Genomic DNA, 19,609 nt, shown 5'->3' with positions numbered 1-19,609 from the left:
GAGGGTACTGTTGTAGCAATGCTTGAGTTTAAAGGAAGAAAGATACATTTCCGTAGCAAGGTAAAGTTTCCGTAGTTCCAGTGTGTGCAACATCATGTGTTGAAGTTTTCTGGAGTTGCAAAACCAAGTTACTTCTTAATCTGTACACTTGGAAACCTTTCCATTTAAACTAGATAAAATGATTGGTAGAAACTGTGCTGGTTATTTTTACTGTATTCTCTGTTTAAAATTGAAATTAAGGTATGTTAATCTTATTAATCACCAAAAAAAGTCTTCCTTATAGCTGCATTTTAATGCTCTGTAGAAGGTGGTTTTATTATATTTAGCAAAAATACTATCCTGGTAACTTTTGTAAAGGTAGGGATATGCTATCACAATTGACATTTTAAAACTGCTTCTTAAGAATACTTCTCTGCAATGCAGAGCTCTGTTAGCAGGTGACAAGTTACAGCTTAAATTTTGACTTCACCTTCTCTGGTCTGTAGGTGTGTTAACCCCGTTTAATACCACTACAGATCTGCTGTGTTTAAGAGAAAATAGTCTCTCTCTTGGCTCTTTCTCATGTAGGTACACATACACATATATGCAGATATACATATACTTCTTTCTTTTTAAGTGTTTGGCAGCCAGTGGAAGTTTGAGAAGCTGCCCACGTGAGTATTTCTACAGTTTTAAATAGACCAATTTCTGTTTTACAGTGCCTGAAAATGACCACAAAGCGGAATCTGTTTGTGCGGCTGGTGCCATGCCGCTGTCTGCGTGGAGAGGAGGAAACAGTCACTACACTTGATTATTCTCACTGCAGCCTGGAACAGGTGCCTAAGGAGATTTTTACTTTTGAAAAGACCTTGGAAGAACTCTATTTAGATGCTAATCAGATTGAAGAGCTTCCAAAGGTATGTTGGCAGGGTTTCCTTTTATTTACATCTATTAACTCTATTACTTCATGGTTGTAGAAGATGATAGTGTCTAGTTTCCCAGTTCAGCTTTAAGACTGCAGTTTGCCAAGTATTTTTAAATAAACGTTGGCCCCAGAAGAAGCAGCCCTGACAGAAGGAATGTTTATGTGTTCCAGCTTGTCTAGTTTTCTGCATGAATTGGGATGAAAACACTTAAGCAACTGATCTAGCCCAAGACATGTACATAGCAGAAAAGTCAGGCTAATTTATTTCTGTGGCAATGTCTGTTCAAACTGCCTAACTGTACTCGACAAATTGCGGCATTATTTTGAATCTCTGATAACACATGAAGATTAGAAGAAGCAAGATTAATGTCTTCAGATCTCTGTGCCCACAGAAGATAGCTACAGTCCAAAATATCTGTTCATTTGAAGTCCTGCTTTCTACTTTGGTGATGAGACTTTCTGAAGTATCTCAGATTACTTAAATTCAAAAGCTAGAGAACTGGAATGCCGCTTTGATTACATCTTTATAATGGAAGTTAGTATTTGTTGTTTTTTGAAAATATGAAGACAGATTGCATGCTGAATTAGCAGTTTACTGGAGGAAGAAGTGAAAATTTTTCTGAGACTTTTGAGAAGTACAAAGTGATCGCTACAATACACTTGTTTCCATTGCTAAGTACTATCTTTATAAAATTAAAAACCTAGTTTGTTGAAAGACTTAATATTTAAAACTGGTTGGTCGCAATTGTGTGCAAATCTTCACTGTTGTGCAGGACAACTATAGAATGCCTTGCTAGGTTTTTAGAATGTTTGCTATAACCCCTTCAGATTTTGCTGCTTTGAATTTTCGAAAAGATGGTCAAATAAGGAAATTAAACAATTTTGTGATAGTAGACCTGGATTCCAGTAAAGCTGACTTAAACCAGCTGAGTGCTTTTGAAAATCCAACCTTAAATGCTCTTGAGAAACCATCTCACTGGCTTTCACACAATGAAAATGTGTTTGTCTCTTGAATAAAATAACATGTAAGTTAAAAGTAGACATTTTGCTAAATTCTGTTATACTTGAAACTTCGACTATTTTATTCTGGTCTCTTCCCAAACAGATATTTCTTTACCCTAGAGTTAGTCAGTTCAGGCTTCAGTAACTTACTCTTAAAGACTTTTTATATCAGTTTGAGTTTTTTCAGATTATTTCAGAACTTTATTCCTTTCTTATATTTTTCATAGGAGAAGAGTAAAGTTGAATGCCTAAGTAACTCTTCTTACATTAAATTCTGATTTTTATAAATTGTGAGAACTAAACAAACATCTTCTCTAAAAATTCCTTTTATTAATCTTTAAAGAGTGAGAAAGACTTTGTTGTAATGATCAAATGGATGAATGTTTTGCATTTTAGACTAGAAAAAGCGGTTAGTCTGCTTTTGTCTTAGTGTTAGATGCCATTTTATTTCATTAGGCAGTTCATATATGAAATCCAATTTTGATACATCAGTTAAGTGAGAAGTGGGAAGTCTACCACTTGCCTTGGTCTAGTCTAAGATTAAATTATCTACACAATTAGAAAGACTACTTGAACAGTTATGTGTTGTTCTTTCTTGCTTTTCTCTGCTGAACTGCAGCAACCTGCAGTAGCCTACACTTCATGTTTATGTGTTTGCACATTACAATAAGTCATGCTTACAGGATTATTTTTGAGAATATAAGCAATTTCTTCAGTCTGTCTGTGTGTAGGGAGTTTTGGGTGATTTTTTTTGCCTCCCATCTTTTCAGACCTTCATCATAGTTCGGAAATCAGTTCTTACAGTATAGCGCCTTAACGTAGTTTACTGCACAAAGGCTCAACATGAGCAAACTGCAATGGCAAGAAAGATGGTTGTACAGAAGGACTTCGCTTTACATAAAGCTGTACTCCTAGTGTGTTTTCTCAGTTTCAGCATTGACCGGGCTTTTGAAATGCTTTCATCCTTTGTGCTAAATCATATCTTGGAAAGGTACCCTGTTTATCCCAAGTGCCATGGTGTGCTTTTTTACTGAAAAGCTTGAACTGTAGCAGTTCTAGCTTTCCTTCTCACTTTACTGTTGGAAAGGAATTGGAATTTGGTAGTAAAATAGCCCTTAATTACATAAGTTTGGTGTTTACGAACAGCAGTGATGATCTACTGAATATGCAAACGTTAGAAAAAAAAACAACAAAAGGAATAACTATGAACTAAGCGCCATACAGAACTCCTCTCTCCCCCATTTTCCATTAGGGATCTTGGAGTTCTGTGTGCTGCGTTTGCATTCACCTGACTAATTGAGTAAATTTCTAACGATTCCAAGAGTCCGTATTATTGTTTTCAAGGATGAGTTTTAAGTATATATTTTTGCCTGAAGTACTGAAATAAAGGAATAACTCCAAAACACATTAACTCATTGAAGTTCTCCTTCCCATACAATGTCTTAAATAACTTGTAACTCTTCAAAGCCTTAATGATACCAACTAGTTCTAACAGCTGCACATTTCTGAGGAACTGGAAACATAAGCAGGCAAGTTCAAACTCATTCCTTGAACTGTCCACCTTGCTAATTTATGTCTGCTTTTGTTCTGAGGTGGTATTTGCGAATATTGTGTGAATGAGTCCTGTTCAGTGATCTGCGGTTGAAATAATGGGCTGGTAATTGAGAGAGAACCAGGAAATTTTGATTGAACTAATAAGCCCATTGCTATGATGTTGACTGGGATATTTTTTTTCAGTCATAGAACACTTCCTGGATTTGTATAATCTTTTCTCAGAATTCCAAAAGAAAAGAACACTAAGTCCAGATATTAATGAATGATCTTATCCAGAATAGTAAAAAAATGGAATATTCATCGTAAATTGTTCAGATGAACCTTTTTTAACCACTTCTTTAGGGGTATTTACTTTGTGCTCTCTGTAAGCTTCCTACATATCATTTGAGGATTTTTTCTTCTTTCTCACTAATGTTACTTTCCATATTTTGTCAATTTGTAAAGCTTTTGGGTAAGAATCTCAAGATACTTTGCATATAGGAAGAGATCTGACTCTCAGCTAATACTTGTTACAAATTATAATGCATGTATACAGGAGAAGTTTTACAGTTTTCTGTATCCTTTGATCAAACTCACACTAGTTTTTATCGTAATTTTGTTGGATTTTTGTGTATTTGAGCTAAGAAACATGAAAGGGAAAAAATATTGCAAGATGTAGTGGAATAAAGTAAAATGTTTAGAGATGAATACCTAACTAAATCCTGTGTTCCAGAACTATTTGACTTTAAAAAATGCATCTACCCTTTTTTTTTTCTTTTTTTTTAAGAAATAGTAATTACTTCTGGGATATCACATGTCATATCTATTATGGAAAATACTTTGTGATGCTTGCAAGATTATGTGTAACTTCAGGTCACAATTTCTGAGATACTGGAACGAGTTTTTAGGAATTGTTAAGCGTAACTTTTGACTTGTGACCATTGGCAATTTTTTGCTTTCCTAAGCATTGTGTACTTAGTCAATTTTGAATAAAACTAACTAAATAAAGTTTTTATAATCAAAGACTCTAAACAGACTGGCCTTCAAGTTGTGAGGTCAGAAGTTTAAAGGGATTAAAATCAAAAGCTATATAGAGGAAACTAACAGAAAATTGTATTCACTTTTTTCTTTGTTTCAATAGCAACTTTTTAACTGTCAGTCTCTGCATAAGCTGAGTTTGCCAGACAATGATCTAACCACATTGCCAGCATCCATTGCAAATCTCATTAATCTCAGGGAACTGGATGTCAGCAAGAATGGTAAGTCACTTCACTTATTATATTGGGTAACTAAGAGGCAAATCGCCAATCACTGTACAGAGAACCTACTGGAAGTGTAATTTCTAGATACTACATAGCTATTTAATTTTAAATTACTAATCTAAATCACTGTTTAACATAAAAGATGCTCCTTCATGGCCTGGTTTGTACTTTGTAGATTGGTTTGTACTTTGAGATTCATTACTGAAGACTGATACTGTGAAGTATTTTGGATTTTCTCAAAATGCATATGCACAGATAAATTACTTTTAGTGGCTTTCCTCATATTGCACTATACTGAAGAGAGTTGGCACAAGAATTTGTAAAATTTTGCTGGAATCTATTATTTTGTTTTCAATTTATTTTAGGGAGCTATCTGAAAATTCTGGTAGTACTTGGCTTCTTTGCTGTCCTGCTCTAGGGGTGGTAACCTCTGTTGCATGGGGAAAAGTGGGCTGGTTCACTTGTCTGACTTCTTAAAAATCTATCATTGTGTGTGAGTCAGAGTTTTATAAATCATGAAACGTTATCAGCCAAGTGTTGTACATGTGACATTTCACTGATGGTGCTGATTTGGCAAGCTGGCAGATGTATGTGACTGTGAAGAAATTGAAATAAGTTACATTGTCATCAGACTTAGCTGTGTGGCTTGTTGAGAGGAAAAAAGTTCAGTTATGCTAATTGGTGATGGTATAATAGTCTTGTCTTAATAATTCAAAGTGAATTAAGAGGACCTCTCCTTGATTCTTATTTGAAAATAAGAATCCCATAAATATGCCAAAGATTTTATCAAATTAAATTCACTGTTTTATTCGGACAGCTGGCTAATTGTCTCCACGAAGTTAAGTTCTGCTTTACTAAGAATATATTCCAGTAGTTGAGGTATTGGCATTCTCCTTGGTTGTTCTTTGTAGCCCAGTCTGTACTTAAACTCTTACCTTATCATTTCTGCCTAAAACCCACAGCATTTAGGGTGGTAAACTGATCTGATTGTCACTTCTCTGTTCCTGGTACAAGTGGATTAATAGTCTTTCTTAAAGAACACTGTCCTTAAACTTCCATAGTGACACACAACAGAGAAGAATCGTCTATTTGTCCTAGACTGCACTGTTGAAAGGATTAACTGTTTCCAACACAAGTTCTCAATGCAGAAGACTTAAAAGCAGCAAAAGGGCATTTGAGTTCTAGTGCTGGCAAGTTCCTTAGCTTACGTAAGTAAAAAGGCAGCTGGTCACTCACCAGCTAGAGAGTTACTTGTCGGTCCAAAATGGCATAACCTTTAGTTAAGCCTTCAGAGCGCTGCTGAAAGAGCATTTGTTCCTCTGGGGCATATAAAGAATTTAGGGAGGCAATAGCTGAATGATACACTATTCCAGTAAACCATGAAACTCTTGTTTTCTAGGGGTTGTTTTGTTTTTCACACCTCTTGGAGAAATAACAGGACACAAGCTCATTTAAACTGTTATCATGTGCCTGTTCTCAATCTTATCACAGTTCGGACACCTTCTCTGCCTAGTGTTGCACATCAAAAATAGTCCTGAGGTCATATGGTTGTTTATTTGGAACATCTTGTCTCCCACTATTCTGGAAGGCTCTGTAAAACTCAAAAAAATTTCAAATCAGGCCTCTTTCTCCCTGTTGGATGAGGTTAAAAGTAGTGCTATTCATTCTATAATAAATTTGGCATTATTGGAGACTTTGGTTTGTTGGCTTAAATGCCTTTCCCTTTCTGTTTCCCCGTCCACTGTTGCAGCTGTGGAACATAGGCTTGCAGAGAACAATTCTCTTCCTTTGTATCTGCTTTTCTCTTGGTAAGAATTTACTGCTCAGTTTCCCACTGTCCACGCTTGTTCTGATGTGTGTCTGTAATACAGCTGAGTAGAATGGGGTTTATTAGTCTTCCAGGGGTAACAAAACTGATCAAAATTTCTGATTCTTTCTCTTCTTTATTAGATAGTGAAAGAAGACAATATGGAAGCCAGTGGACTTTGTGAGAGTCGCAGGAATTGCTTTCACTTAGTTCGTAAAAGAAATTACTGGAGATTAATCACAAGTCTTAGTAAAGGATAATGAGATGCAAAATTCTAAAATGTTTGAATATTTTCTTTCAGATTACTGTGGTTGTGGCAAGTGAAGGTGATGGTTCTTGTATTTTTCTTGTAGTATTGATACACTATACATGTTTTCTCCTGAGGTTGATGTAGCTAAGTCATGGAGTACAGATGCCTTTACATCAAATATGCATTTAATTTTTCAGATTGCATTTTAGAAGGGTAATTACTTAAATTTTAGTTTTCAAATACCAGCATACATGAAAATATGATACAATTTTCATGTAAGGTAGTTTAGCCACTTGTGACATAGGCATAATCAAATGTATTCACCAGAGAGAGCTCATTTTCTAAAGAGCTGGTTAAACAAAAATAAAATAATGACGCTTCAGTTTTAAAATATGTTCAAGTTACCTCATGGAGTCTGGCTCACAGAGGGAGATTTGTTGCAGAGGAGAGCATCCAGCTTTCCAAGTAGAACTACGCACACATATATATATATATGCTTGTGTGTGTGCATAGTATTTGGTGTTTAGGTGAAAGATCAAAATTGCAGAAATTCTTCAAGGTAGCAGATTTGTTACATAAAACATTAGTCCCAAGAAAGAAATCTGTATGATGTTTTAGTGTCTCATAGAAGGTCTTACCTTTTTCATTTCAGATCTATACAATATATAAAACTGTAACAGAAATATGGCAGATGAGCAAATACAGATACTTAATAGTATTTAATAATATTTAATCAGAACAAGGGTTTATTAAGTCTAGCATTCTTTGTTGAGCAGTGACCAAAGCAGAAGCCTAGGGAAGATTTAGGAAAGTCGGGAAAGCCAGGAGACATGCATATTTCACTGTATAATCTCAGTGTCCAGTATCTTCTATTATGGGCCTTCTTGAGCCAGACAGGGTGGGTTTTTTATTTAGTAGTCTTCATTTGACTCCTCTGTCAATAAATCTAGTCTTTGCATGATGTGATGTATGTGTTGAGGCATGTGCTGAGTTGTGGAGTATAAACCTCTAACGGCTTTGCGCTCTGGAGCATACAGATGTCTTTTGTACAAGCATTTCATTTGGAATAATTTATTCATGGCTGCTGAAGAGGTCGTGACATAGATGTAGCCTAAAATACCAAACTGCTGCTGCATATGCAGCAAGCATGGAGTACAGTTAGTTTTAAACCTGCCTTTAGTCTTGGCATTAGGCAATAAATGATGTAGGTTTTGGTAGTGGGTACATCAGTTGTCTTTTTCTGGCATTTTTAACCTGATTCCCAAGGCTACTGTCAGCCTCTGATATCGGAGGCATTCTGTTACTTAATTCCAGGTATACTTCAGCTTTGAAGCTTTTACTTGAAGCTTGATGCCATCCTAGTCATGGAGATGAAGTGATTCTTGAACAAATGATGCAATAAACTGCATTTCTATAGCAGAAATTACATTCTGAACAGAAGTTGCAGCATACACAACCTAAGACCTCATAAAAAAATGAACATATGAAGCTAAAGGAAAATCAGAAATTTTTAAATCTTCTATGGCCAAGTTATGTATTGACAGTTTTACAGGAAAAAAACATCCACCAAAAAAAGCGCACAACCTCTCTCTCCACGCCTAAATCTGACTCTTTCGAGGTTTATTTTCCCCATGGCTCTGGGATGCCAGCCCTAGCCTGCATCTAGGACAACGTGGAAGACTGCCCAGGAAATAATTTTACTTTTCTTTGAAGAAGGGCAAAACATTCATGTACAGTGTATGATGGTGTATATAAACAGACAGAAGAGATAACTTTACAGATTACTAGAATAAAGTGATTTGAAAGGTTGAAGCATACGATGAGGTGACTGTCAAGAGAATCAGGCTTTCCTGGAAGCCTGGGATATGGGCTAGAAATCACTTGTGCCTGTGGAGTTAGTGTAGTGGAAAACAGTGAGATGGTCTAGCCTTTCCTGCTTGCAGGTGGCAAAAGAAAAGAATTAGGCTTTTAAGTTCTATGTTGTTCAGGTCTTTGGAGATTTAAATAGCAAGATTAGAAAATAACTAGTAAGACCAAGAGAAGAATGATGGTTTTTTTGCAGTAGGAGTATCTTCAGTAGTCTCCTAGATACAAATGAGTGGTTCTTTTTCACTGCGGTGTTACAATGACTTTAAATGTGCCAGTTTGTCAGTCTGAGGAATCTTCATGGAAAAATATACAAACCTAAGAAAACAAATGCCTCCCCTAGCTTCCTGTGAAGTTACTTGAAAAAAAATTAATTTTGTTAAGAGATGCAAATTTAGATCAAATATCTTTTCTTCAATGTTTTAAAATAATCTGCTGATTTGGCAAACTAGCTTTAGTAGGCTGTGTGCCAGAAGTTGGGGAGTGGGAGAATGAGAATTCAGGAGAGTATCTTTAGAAATACATTTTTTCAAGGAATTGACAATTATTCATGGTTAATAGGTAGACAAATTCAAGTTCTGTTTTCCGCAGAGAAAAGTAAGAAAGAAAGGTCCTGAATACAAAAACAACTTGCTGTAAATTTGCTGTTTCTCTGCTTTATACTGAGGGGGTTAGAGCGGGGCAGATGAGCAGGGTTTTTATATTATTCGTGACAGTGAGGATGAAAAAAAAATAATTGTTCTCCTGCTGACTCCTGAGTCTGTAGGTTTACTGTAATGTATCATCATGTAGGAGTCTTAAATTTATCTGAAATATAGGCAACTATTTAAAATTCTCTAGTCAAGTGTTTATAGCATTTATTTCTTAAATATACTGTCTGTCTTATTAAAGATACTGAATAGGATCTGTCTCTGCAAAATGAAATGCTCTCTGTGTGCAAGAGAGGAAGTGAACAGAAAGGGAGTTCAATTCCATTATTCTTGAATGTGCAATTCGAGTGTATATATCTGAACTTCTGAAATAAATTTAATACACATCTCTGTTTTGGTTTATGTAAATTTACAGTAATTTGTGTAAATTACTGTGTCAGGTATGTCTTCAAGAAGCACCATTATTGGCTACCTTCCCCCACCGCTCTCCAGAGAAGAAGCATATAAGAACCTGTCTTGTTACACACACTCTGTCTCCTTTGCCTTGTGTAAGAAATATAGCCAGAGCCTACCTAGAAATACCTTACTCTAAAAATTAAACTTCTTCCAAACGGTTCAAGGATGAATGCTTGAAAGACTCTTGTGGGCTTGATAGAGTATCCTAGCTGTGCTGCTGCATATGTATAAGTACCAAAACCCATAAAAACTGCTCTGAACTGTTATTGTGTTTTCTCTGCCTGCATCAGCTCTGGTAGTGGAGCAGGCAGCTTATTGTTGTTGGAGAAAGTGATGAGGAGGCATTATCCATTTAAGCAGATCAGGAGATAATGTACAGTGTAAAATAGGGATCATTACAGTCTGAACCTCGCAGAATTGGTGTGAGCTTTTAGTTTTCAGATTTAAAACTTAAAATTTTGAATTTCACAAGTGGTCACAAGTTAAGAACCTACTTTTTTAACAAAATGAATGCCAAATATATTGCCACTATGATATTTAATTGTAAATTAATAATGTTATAATAGATATCACAACCAATAAGAGTTAATTTTTCTTTAAATCTCATTAGAAAAGCTTAAAAATATTCCTATAGAAGTCTATCCTGTTTTTTATTTTTCTTTTTCTTTTTCTTTTTTTTTTTTAAATCAGATCCTGCCTATCCTTTTCATGTGAGATTTGTAGCTTGGCTCACACTTGTCCATTAATCATTATATAGGCTGGACAAACGTTATCTGTATTCCCTTACAAAAAACTTCCAAAGAGTCCTCCAAATAAAGGCCCAACTTCCATTTTTCATTATGTAAACTTAAAAAAGGAGCCTCCAATGTAATCATGGCTTACAGCCTTGTAAGTGACCATCATTAAAGAGAGGGCAAATGGGATAAGAAACTTTAAAACTTTCAAGGTGCGTAGAATTGGACAAAAGGACTTCATAAAATGAAGACGGAGAAGTGGATCTGCTTACTAAGCTATAAGTAGATACTTGTCAAGCAGGGTCACCTCAAAGAAAAATCAGGAAATCCAGTGGAGTTCATTTTCAGAATTTTGTAAAACATTTTCTAAGATTTTTAGATTATGGATTTCCTTGATAAAAGCAAAAGTTTCTCTAGATATTCTCTCCTCTCTGTAAACAAAGCGGAGAGAACAGACAATGAAAAGCTATATAAGTGTATTAAAATTGGTCTTTGAGTAAATCTGTAACAAGTTTGATGGTGATAGGTTGAATCTGTAACAGATTTTTTTTTTTTTTTTTAGTTCTTAAAAGAGAGGTCTCCAGGCTTAGATATATTTGCCCTTAATAAGAGTCAGACAGAAAACCAGGCTTCTGTAATGCTCATATGCAAGGAAAACCGATTTTGACAATCTGAGAGTGCAACAGGAGCAATTCATGTGACACAATAGCAAGTTTCAAATGCTTTGGGTTATCTGTTTGTAGAACTAGACAAAAGTATAGTTGCAGTAGTTGCTCCTTTCTTGTGAAATGACTTTTTAGGATAGGCTTTCACTCAGTCGGTTGAGCGTGGTGCTGATAACACCAAGGTTGCGGGTTTGATTCCCGTTTGGTCCCCATGTGTTGCCTGATGTAGTGGATAGGCGTCCCTGCCCATGACAGGGAGGTTGGATTAGATGATCTCTAAGGTCCCTTCCAGCCTAGGCCATTCTATGGATCTATATAAGCCGCAGGCAGCTAACCTTCCTGACAACAACCAGTGTACTGAGTACCTACCACCTTGTGCACAGGTACAGTGAGGGCAGCCTTGGGCTAAGCTGCAACTCCAGTTCTGAGCGGGAAGGTGTTTCTGCTGCCCTGTAGCCTGGTCAGGCGTCTCATGGCAGCCTGAGATCCTGGTTGATCAGAAACCAGCTGTAGCAGTGGATCCTCTAAGAATTTTGGAAAGTGGAATGAATGTTCAAAAAGAAGGATATATGAGTCAGCATTGTGCAGAAAACTAACAGGTTCTAACACACTGTTTAACTTGGGATGATGAAAAGTGCTGCTTTTAATTCAGAAGCTATGCAGGTATCCTCAGTTAAAGCACATTAGATGAATATATAAGAATATGGACTGTGACTGATACTTTAGTTTATGCTTTCAGTTTAAAATTTCAGCTTTTTCAAACAGTTTTTTTGTAATCTTTGGTAGAGCTGTGGCATGTATTCTTGAGCTCAGAAGTTACTGATTGCCGTGTTTGATCCATATTGGCTGGAAGGACAGTTATAGAGGCCCAAGTGGAAGAGCAAACAAAAGCCTTTCTTTCAATGGTGGAGCTGCTTTCAGGCAGGTGCTAATACCTGGTTGCCCAGAAGTTAAGACCAAGACAAATAGATTAGCTGAAGGAGGAATGTATGTAATTAAGGTTGCTTCCATATTTATGCAAACTGAGCTTGTATGTTTGCCTCTGCGTCCTCTGTATTTATAATGGTTCAGACTGGGACAGGAGCACAGAGGGGGCTGTACTTTCATTTAGTTTGCAGCAAGAGGGGGTTTTGGTGTGCCTCTTGTTTGAGGAGATTTTCTTTTTTTCCTCACACTCACCGCAAACTGAAAGATCTGGCTGTAAACGCTTCCCTTTGGGACATCACCCATACGACTTCCACAGCTGTCATATTTGTTAGTTATTTCATTCTCTGTGCTTTTCAGGAATTGAACCGAAAACTAACTTTTTTTTTTTTCCCCCCGGCAAGCCTGTTTAAAACACTTCTGTGTGAGAAGAGGTGGAGCTTTATTGGTAGGCACTGCCACTGCTGTATAGAAGTAATGGTTTCAATAACTGAAGTCTAGGCATGCTAGTTTTAGCATTTGATTGTGAAGTAGTAGTATCATGACATGACCAGAGTATGAACGAAAGGGCAAGCTCTCATCTGCAGAGGGCTGAAACAGTAGTGTTCAGGGGTGTCAGGTCTGGGATCTGTTGCAGTGAAGGATTCTGCCAGTGGCAGACATGACTTGCACAACTTTCTTTAAATACATATTTGCCAGGGTTTCTGAGTGAAAAACCTTGTCTAATAGACAGAAAAACCCATCCCAGTATTTCTCTCCTGCTCTGCAAGTTGTGCTGATCGTAGTGATAGTGGAGTTTTGTGCTACGTAGTGGAGCAGATGAGTATTACCCCAGACGGTGAGAGGGACCCTGGTTATACATAGAATTGCCTTAATCCAGTCTAAACAGAGAGATATTTGTGCACACTTGTTCTGACAAGCTGTGCCAAAACAATCATTGCTCTCTGAGGAGTTAAATATTTCAACCATGGTATGTGATCCAGAACCAAGGTTGATTACCTTCAGATTTGTGGTCATTAACCCGAAATCCCTGTATGACCTTTTTGGTATGCCGATTGGGCATGTGCCACAGCTGATCTGGGATCATGACTAAATACCACTTTTCTAGGTTAAGCTGGTTAGCTAGTGAGTTTCTGCAAAGTAGAGTTCTGAGTCATGAATGCTTTCTGCTTTTGGCTTGGTCCAGGCAAGAATTTTAGATTCCTCTACTATATGTTACTGCCAAATTTTCCTTAAAGGTCTTGCAGTCCCTCCTCTCCATTCCCTTATAAGTTTGTTTTGTTTTGTTTTTCTGGTAGAAACTTGCCAATGAGTTTGAAAGGGCCTGAAATTTTGGAAAGCAGAGAGGAAGAAACAGACAAGTAAATACTAAAAGCTATTATGTAAATCTCGCTTCTGTGGGAAAGTGTACTTCAAAAATAACTTTTCTGTTGAGTTTGGATCTAGTAGTTAAAATTTTCTGGTAATCTTTAATTTTTATTTTCTCCTATTGTGCTCTACAGATGGTCATAGTCCACAAGTGTGAGTTTGTATTTTTTTTTTTAAAAGAGTAAGCATTATGTGTAAATCAGCTAGAGCACTGAAATAGGTTGGGGGTGACGGTTGTTACTATGTAAAGTAGGAAGCAGCAGGATGAAGAACCTATCCATACGTTGCTTTTCAAGGAAAGTGGGATAAGGCTGCAACAGACTAGATAACCCCCAAGTAGTCTGTTGAACTGTCTTCTGTAATCCTTGAGTATCAGTATATAAAGGGAGCTGTAATAAAATCTGGGGGAAAAGTAAAGGGTTTAGAAAGGAATGTTGATCTCACTTTGCAGTGCTCCTTTGATCAGGTGCTCATGGAGGGTGGGACTGGCTATCAACTGGATTAATTAGCAGAGTATTACAAAAGAGACCCTTGAAGTTTGCTGAGCTTCCTTAATAGGCAAGAAGATTCAGGACACTAGGGATAGATAGATAGATAGATAGATAGATAGATAGATAGATAGATAGATAGATAGATGGCAAGCAGAGAAACAAGGAACAGTTCCTCTTACAAAGTGTTCTTTACAGCCCTTTGTTCTCCTCTCCTATCTTTCCAGTCTATCTCTGCCGCCTTACTCTTTTTCTTACTTGATTTTTGCCTTTGCTTTCTTGATGGGAGCACTGAAGGAGTAACACTAACTTCATGTTTCTAGCGTGCAGGAAGAGTATAGCTGAAGAGAAGTTTCTGAAAGCTGTTGTATAGACAGTTAGTAAAATTTACTTTCTGTCACATAATAGAGAGAAGAAGTTTCTAGGGTTTTTTTTCTATGTTCTGAATGTGCACTGTGAGCATTAGGGATTTCATGCTGTCTCTTTTCTGAATGGTGGCTGCCATATGTCCATACTGAAGTGATGAGTGAGGCTCGTGAAGATAGCATATACCGTAACAGCCCTGGCTCTAAGGAGCAAAATTAAATTCATGGGCTCCTTTGTTGTTAGATTTCTCCTGTCAGCTGAATTTCTGTTGTTAATTTGTTGTTAAAACTGTTGCTGCCTCTTGCCAAGGCAGAGTCAAGCAGGATACTACTGTAGACCCCTCTGATAATGTACAAAAGCATGCTGATTTAACATGTCTGTATTTAGATAGCTAATATTTTACTTGGCTGTTCTTTTGAGAGTAAATTTACATTGATGTTCTCCTCTCCAAGAGATATGCTCTGTGTTTTGTATTCTAGGTAGTTATCACAGATATAAGTCTTCTGTGCTTCAGTGAATTCTTGACACAGGCAGTGGAAACTAATATTAATATTAAAAGCAAGAGGTTTAACATGTTGGAGCAGAGCAATCTTTCATTCAAGGACCAAGCCAAGGCCACTAGAATGACCATCTTTCAGAAAAGCCAAGCTTAGAGAATCTCTCAATATGATTCAAACAGCAAAACTAGTGGCACAAAGTGAGTCTGATCCAAGGAAGAGCTTAGCAGAGGTTTACTCTGGTTAATGTGGACACTTATATTAAGAAGCTGAATTTACATGATCAGCAGTAAAGAGGTCTTGATGTACTTTTTAGACAATAGAAGACCACTTATAAATCATCTATAACTTCATCTGTACAAGCCTCTTAAGTGCTAGATTTTTGTTCATCGGAATACTGCATCATCACAGAATCACAGATGCTTTCCATCTGTATGTCTGGGTATGTCTCTTGTTCAGAGAAAGAGGCTTCTTGCTAAAAGTGGATTTAAGATCATGTGTGTTTCTCTTAATACAAAGATTGTACGATAGCAATAGCTAAGGTACATTTCTAGTCTTTCTGTAGTAGTTTTCTAATCTTTTTTAAAACCTGCCTTTGGGATTGAAGATACTGATGCTGCTTGAAAAACTGAAGCTTCATTACACCTAGTATTACCTTTTTAGTTCTGATTTTGAACTGTCAGAATGATAAAGTGAATTGAATCAGTATCCGCTATTGTCTTCTGTTTTGATTCCACCCACAGCCTCAGTAAACTTCACATGGCTGAAGCCATATATAAAAACTGTTTTTTTCATTTGCACATGTGTGCATGTACATGAACATGCATGGTAGTAAACTAGTGGTGTCAGAAATCTTGGCTTATATTGGCAGTCGATGGTTCCATTCATCCTGGTCCCCTCTGCTTCTCTATTTTGTTGTTCTCAAGTTCAACAACTATTTCCCAAAAGGATCGATGATGCCTAAAGGTATTTAAACATCTGGATTAACTGTGATTATGCGTGTAATCCAGGATTAACCTGGATTCTCGTTTTTCACCTCTCAATAATATTACAGCACCTGGTATGAGTCAAAAGTAATAGTTTCAAACATTTAGTATGACAGAGAAGTTTCTATTAAAAATGACATAGAAGTCCCTTTGGCAGAAAAGGTGTTTCTGCTTAAATTGAATTGATGGAAAAGTGAGCACGATGACTTTGGCATCAACATCACCAGTTGATTTAATGTGAAAGTATGTGCTTTGTAACTACTTTTCTTGTCAGGTGGTATTGCCATCGGTTAGGCCCTAATATACCAAGTCAGTCTTGTTACTGCACAGAGAATGGACCAAACTCTAAGCTAGCATGAGGACTTGTGTAATTTCTTACATAAGTGAGAACATCACTTAGCAGTTTATACTTTGCCACTTCTTTATTCGTCAGTATTCTAAGAGCAGATACATGGAGGAACATTACCAAGTCCCACCTGCTCGATGAGAAGACACACTGCCCTTGCCTTTCTCTCCTCAGCTGAACTGTGACAGAGTTGGTGTCACTTGGAGCAGCATAGAATTTCACACTCTCACTACCCCTAAACACAAGCATGCAAAGAGTACAGTTCCTTCTTAGTGATCTTGTTCCCTAGGTTCAGGCTGCCCTCTCCCCATACCTGATTAAACATTCTAGAAGCAGACACAATTACAAACATTAATTGAAGGACGAAGAGCTGAGATTTCACTTACCTGAAAAAAAAAAATTGTTTTCAACTTTTTTTCAAGAAGAACCCATACACACTAGTAAAATAATAGTGTATTCTTAATCCAAGTGGAAGGATTGCAGTATTACTGGTTGTTTTACTTAGGAAAATGTTACTTAAAATAAAACCACCTGTCCCAGGGTATAAGAACAATGTAGTGACATATTGCAAAAGCAACTGCAATTGTGATAACCATGATTTTGTTTTTACAGTAAAATAAAGTTGAGGTGAAAGTCCTGGCCAGTGGAATGATTCAGTACTGATTTCCTGCCAGCGTGGTATATACCTGTATTCTGTTTTCAAGGCCTGTTTTGTCAATTTCTGACAAATAAAAACTTGGCAGATATGTGGATTGCAAATTCATTCTGGAATTTCTGGAAATAAACTTGGAAAAAGAAGAGGTTCCTTATTGCTTTAATTTTCAGTCTTAAGTGTGTCCGCAGCATTATTGTCCTTCTCTACAAATAATCTGAAGCTAACAGCAAGCATATGTCATATTTTGGGATATCTGTTCAGAACCATGAATGCTGTAAACTTTCTGTAAGACTTGAAATCTTAGAATTTCACTTGATCGTCATGCAAGCCATGCATTTGACAAAAAAGAAAAAAAATAAAGACTGAGGGTCGGACATTAAAAACATTTCAAAGTACAAATACTTTAATATTTGGTAATGAGCAGAGGGAATTGTTAGTGTTCTGTGTGTCTAGAATGCTGCCTGCTAAGCTGCAGTATGAATTACTTTCGGAATAGAATAGTAAAAGATTTTTTGTTGCGTAAGAGTATTTCTATCATGAAATGAGGTATCAGTCCACTCACTGCTAAATGAATTAAAGTTTTTATGGCTGTCAGTGTTATGTGCATATTTCTATGCCTGTGATGGAGTCTAATAATTGAAGACTGTTTTCCTACCACTCTCTGTATCTTGCAGGCATACAGGAGTTTCCAGAAAATATTAAAAACTGTAAGGTCTTGACAGTTGTTGAAGCCAGCGTAAATCCAATTTCGAAGTAAGTTTGTAATTTGTTTAGTGTTTTATATTTTGTACAAAGACTGCTGAATTCCAAACTTGCCCCATACATGAGCCAACCCTTGGAGGCATTAACCTCACTGCACTGTCATACAATATAACTGTGTCGTTTAAAAATTTTACCCAAGTTAGTAGGCTATGTGGACGTTCCTGCTTTATAGCACGCGGCTTTCTCAACTTTTTCGAGAGAACACGAATACACACCTAGACTACATTTGTTATTTATTTTATTGCCTAAGATATTGTCCTTGATACTTAAAAATAATTTTGAAACTAATCTCACAGAGAACAAGTATCTAGTGCAATTTAGTAGAAATTCTGCTGCAACTTAATTTTAATGTTATCTATATGTAGGACTTCAACACTGTACTGGTTTTTAATAAAATACAACTTAATGCTCCAAATGTAACAGAAACAAAGGCACTGCATTTTCTTATTTCTGTACAGGCTTCCAGATGGGTTTTCCCAACTGTTGAACCTAACGCAGCTGTACCTGAATGATGCTTTTCTTGAGTTTTTGCCAGCCAATTTTGGCAGGTAAGTTAAATTCGAAATGTAGATGTCTATATTCAGTCTCAAACTTATGCGGAGTGGTGTCTGCTGCTTCTCAAGCAAAGCGTGAAATGGAGAAGCATATCTTACCAGTTCCTTTATGCCACTTAATAGTTACAAAAACCCCAAACCTGTATCTTTATCACCATTTTTTGATTGGACTTTTGGAGGACAGAATACTTATGAAGAGACAAGAAGAAACTCGTTTACATAATTGCTTCTTTTTCAACACAAGTCTGATAAGCCTGAGAGATGAGTATTTCCAAAATATGGCTTGTATATTGTTTAATAGCTGGAGTGAAGTACATAATGACATCTGTAATTCCACTTGTCCTCTCCTGGATGCACAGATTCCTCATGCACATCTGTAATTCACAACTGCCTTGTTGTCGGGAATCTTTCTGAAAGAGTTAGTATATTTACAGTGCGCAACTAGGCAAAATTGTTCCATATAATAGCTTAAATATGAGACAAATACTAAACCCCTACCACTTTAAATTGATTAAATCTTAGGAGCAAATGTGAAAGGATAATATTGTTAAATGGAAGACAGATAAGCATAGGAAAGGGAGACTAAATGAGCATAGTTCATCTCATTCTCGTTATCATGGTTTTTCAGCCATTTCTGCTTTTTCCCCTGTCTCTTCACCCTTGTTATATGCTTTGATTTCCTGGAGTGTTGCTCTCCTACCCCATCCCATGTCCAACAAGCCTCTCTTTCAGGAAATATGGCTATTAGTTAGCTAGGCGTATTGTTGTGTGAAAGCAGTTTTCTAAGGCTGTATGGTTTTAGTTGTTTACAAGGGATTAGAAAATCCTGCAAATAGAGTGCTGCAGAAGTTGTGCAAATCAGGAGGTGTACAGTGAAGGATGAGCACAGGTGCAGTCTATCAGTGGCCATTACTTTATTAGTGATCTGTGATGAGAGTTGTTGGCCAGTTCTTCTCTGTCCAGTTATTAATCATTTGCTGATGAACTATATAAGGCAGCAGATCTGTTACACACTCAGCTAACAAAAAGCTGCTTATGATGCAGGAACATTAATCATGCTTGTTTCTAGTACACAAAGTTTGCATTTCAAAAGCCCTCATTAATTTTGAAGAAGAAATATCTGGAAGATGCCTAGTCTTGTTGGCATTTTAATGATTGCCTATACAGTTTTCAGTAATCTAAGCAAATGTGAAGATTTTCTTAGTAAAAACCAGGCACTGCAGATGAAATCGAAGACTTCACGTTCACACAGCTGGTCTTACAAGTAGTTCATCTTACACATAGTTTAAAAAAGCATCATTATAATTTTTTCTTCATCACTGTGCTTCTATAATGCCTGATGGTTAGGGAAATGAAGTCATGAATTACTAAGAATTTAAGAATGTCAGTTACCAAAGGAAACTTGAAAGCCAATTCTCCATTGTAGTGTTTCTCTTAGTACCTATGAAGAACTCTGCCCTGTTTTTTAAAATACAGAGACTTGCAGCATAGTGGCTTGTAGTTAGGAAAATGAAGCTGAAATTAAGACTTTTCT

At 36.8% G+C, this 19,609-nt stretch overlaps 1 protein-coding gene across 1 annotated transcript in view; it reads left to right on the top strand.

Moving 5' to 3' along the window:
* The first annotated feature begins 707 nt into the window (after window positions 1-707).
* The window catches only part of ERBB2IP (erbb2 interacting protein), a 61,337-nt gene continuing 42,435 nt past the window's right edge, over window positions 708-19,609 (top strand). Inside the window, 4 exon segments of the mRNA XM_009871115.1 lie at window positions 708-896; window positions 4,581-4,698; window positions 17,434-17,512; window positions 17,980-18,069. Of these exon segments, the coding sequence (XP_009869417.1) occupies window positions 708-896; window positions 4,581-4,698; window positions 17,434-17,512; window positions 17,980-18,069 (476 nt within the window).

The sequence above is a fragment of the Apaloderma vittatum genome, unplaced genomic scaffold, assembly GCF_000703405.1.
Source record: "Apaloderma vittatum isolate BGI_N311 unplaced genomic scaffold, ASM70340v1 scaffold23010, whole genome shotgun sequence".
Lineage (NCBI taxonomy): Eukaryota > Metazoa > Chordata > Aves > Trogoniformes > Trogonidae > Apaloderma > Apaloderma vittatum.
Note: the sequence above shows the minus strand (reverse complement) of the source record. Positions and strands in the feature narration are given on the sequence as shown.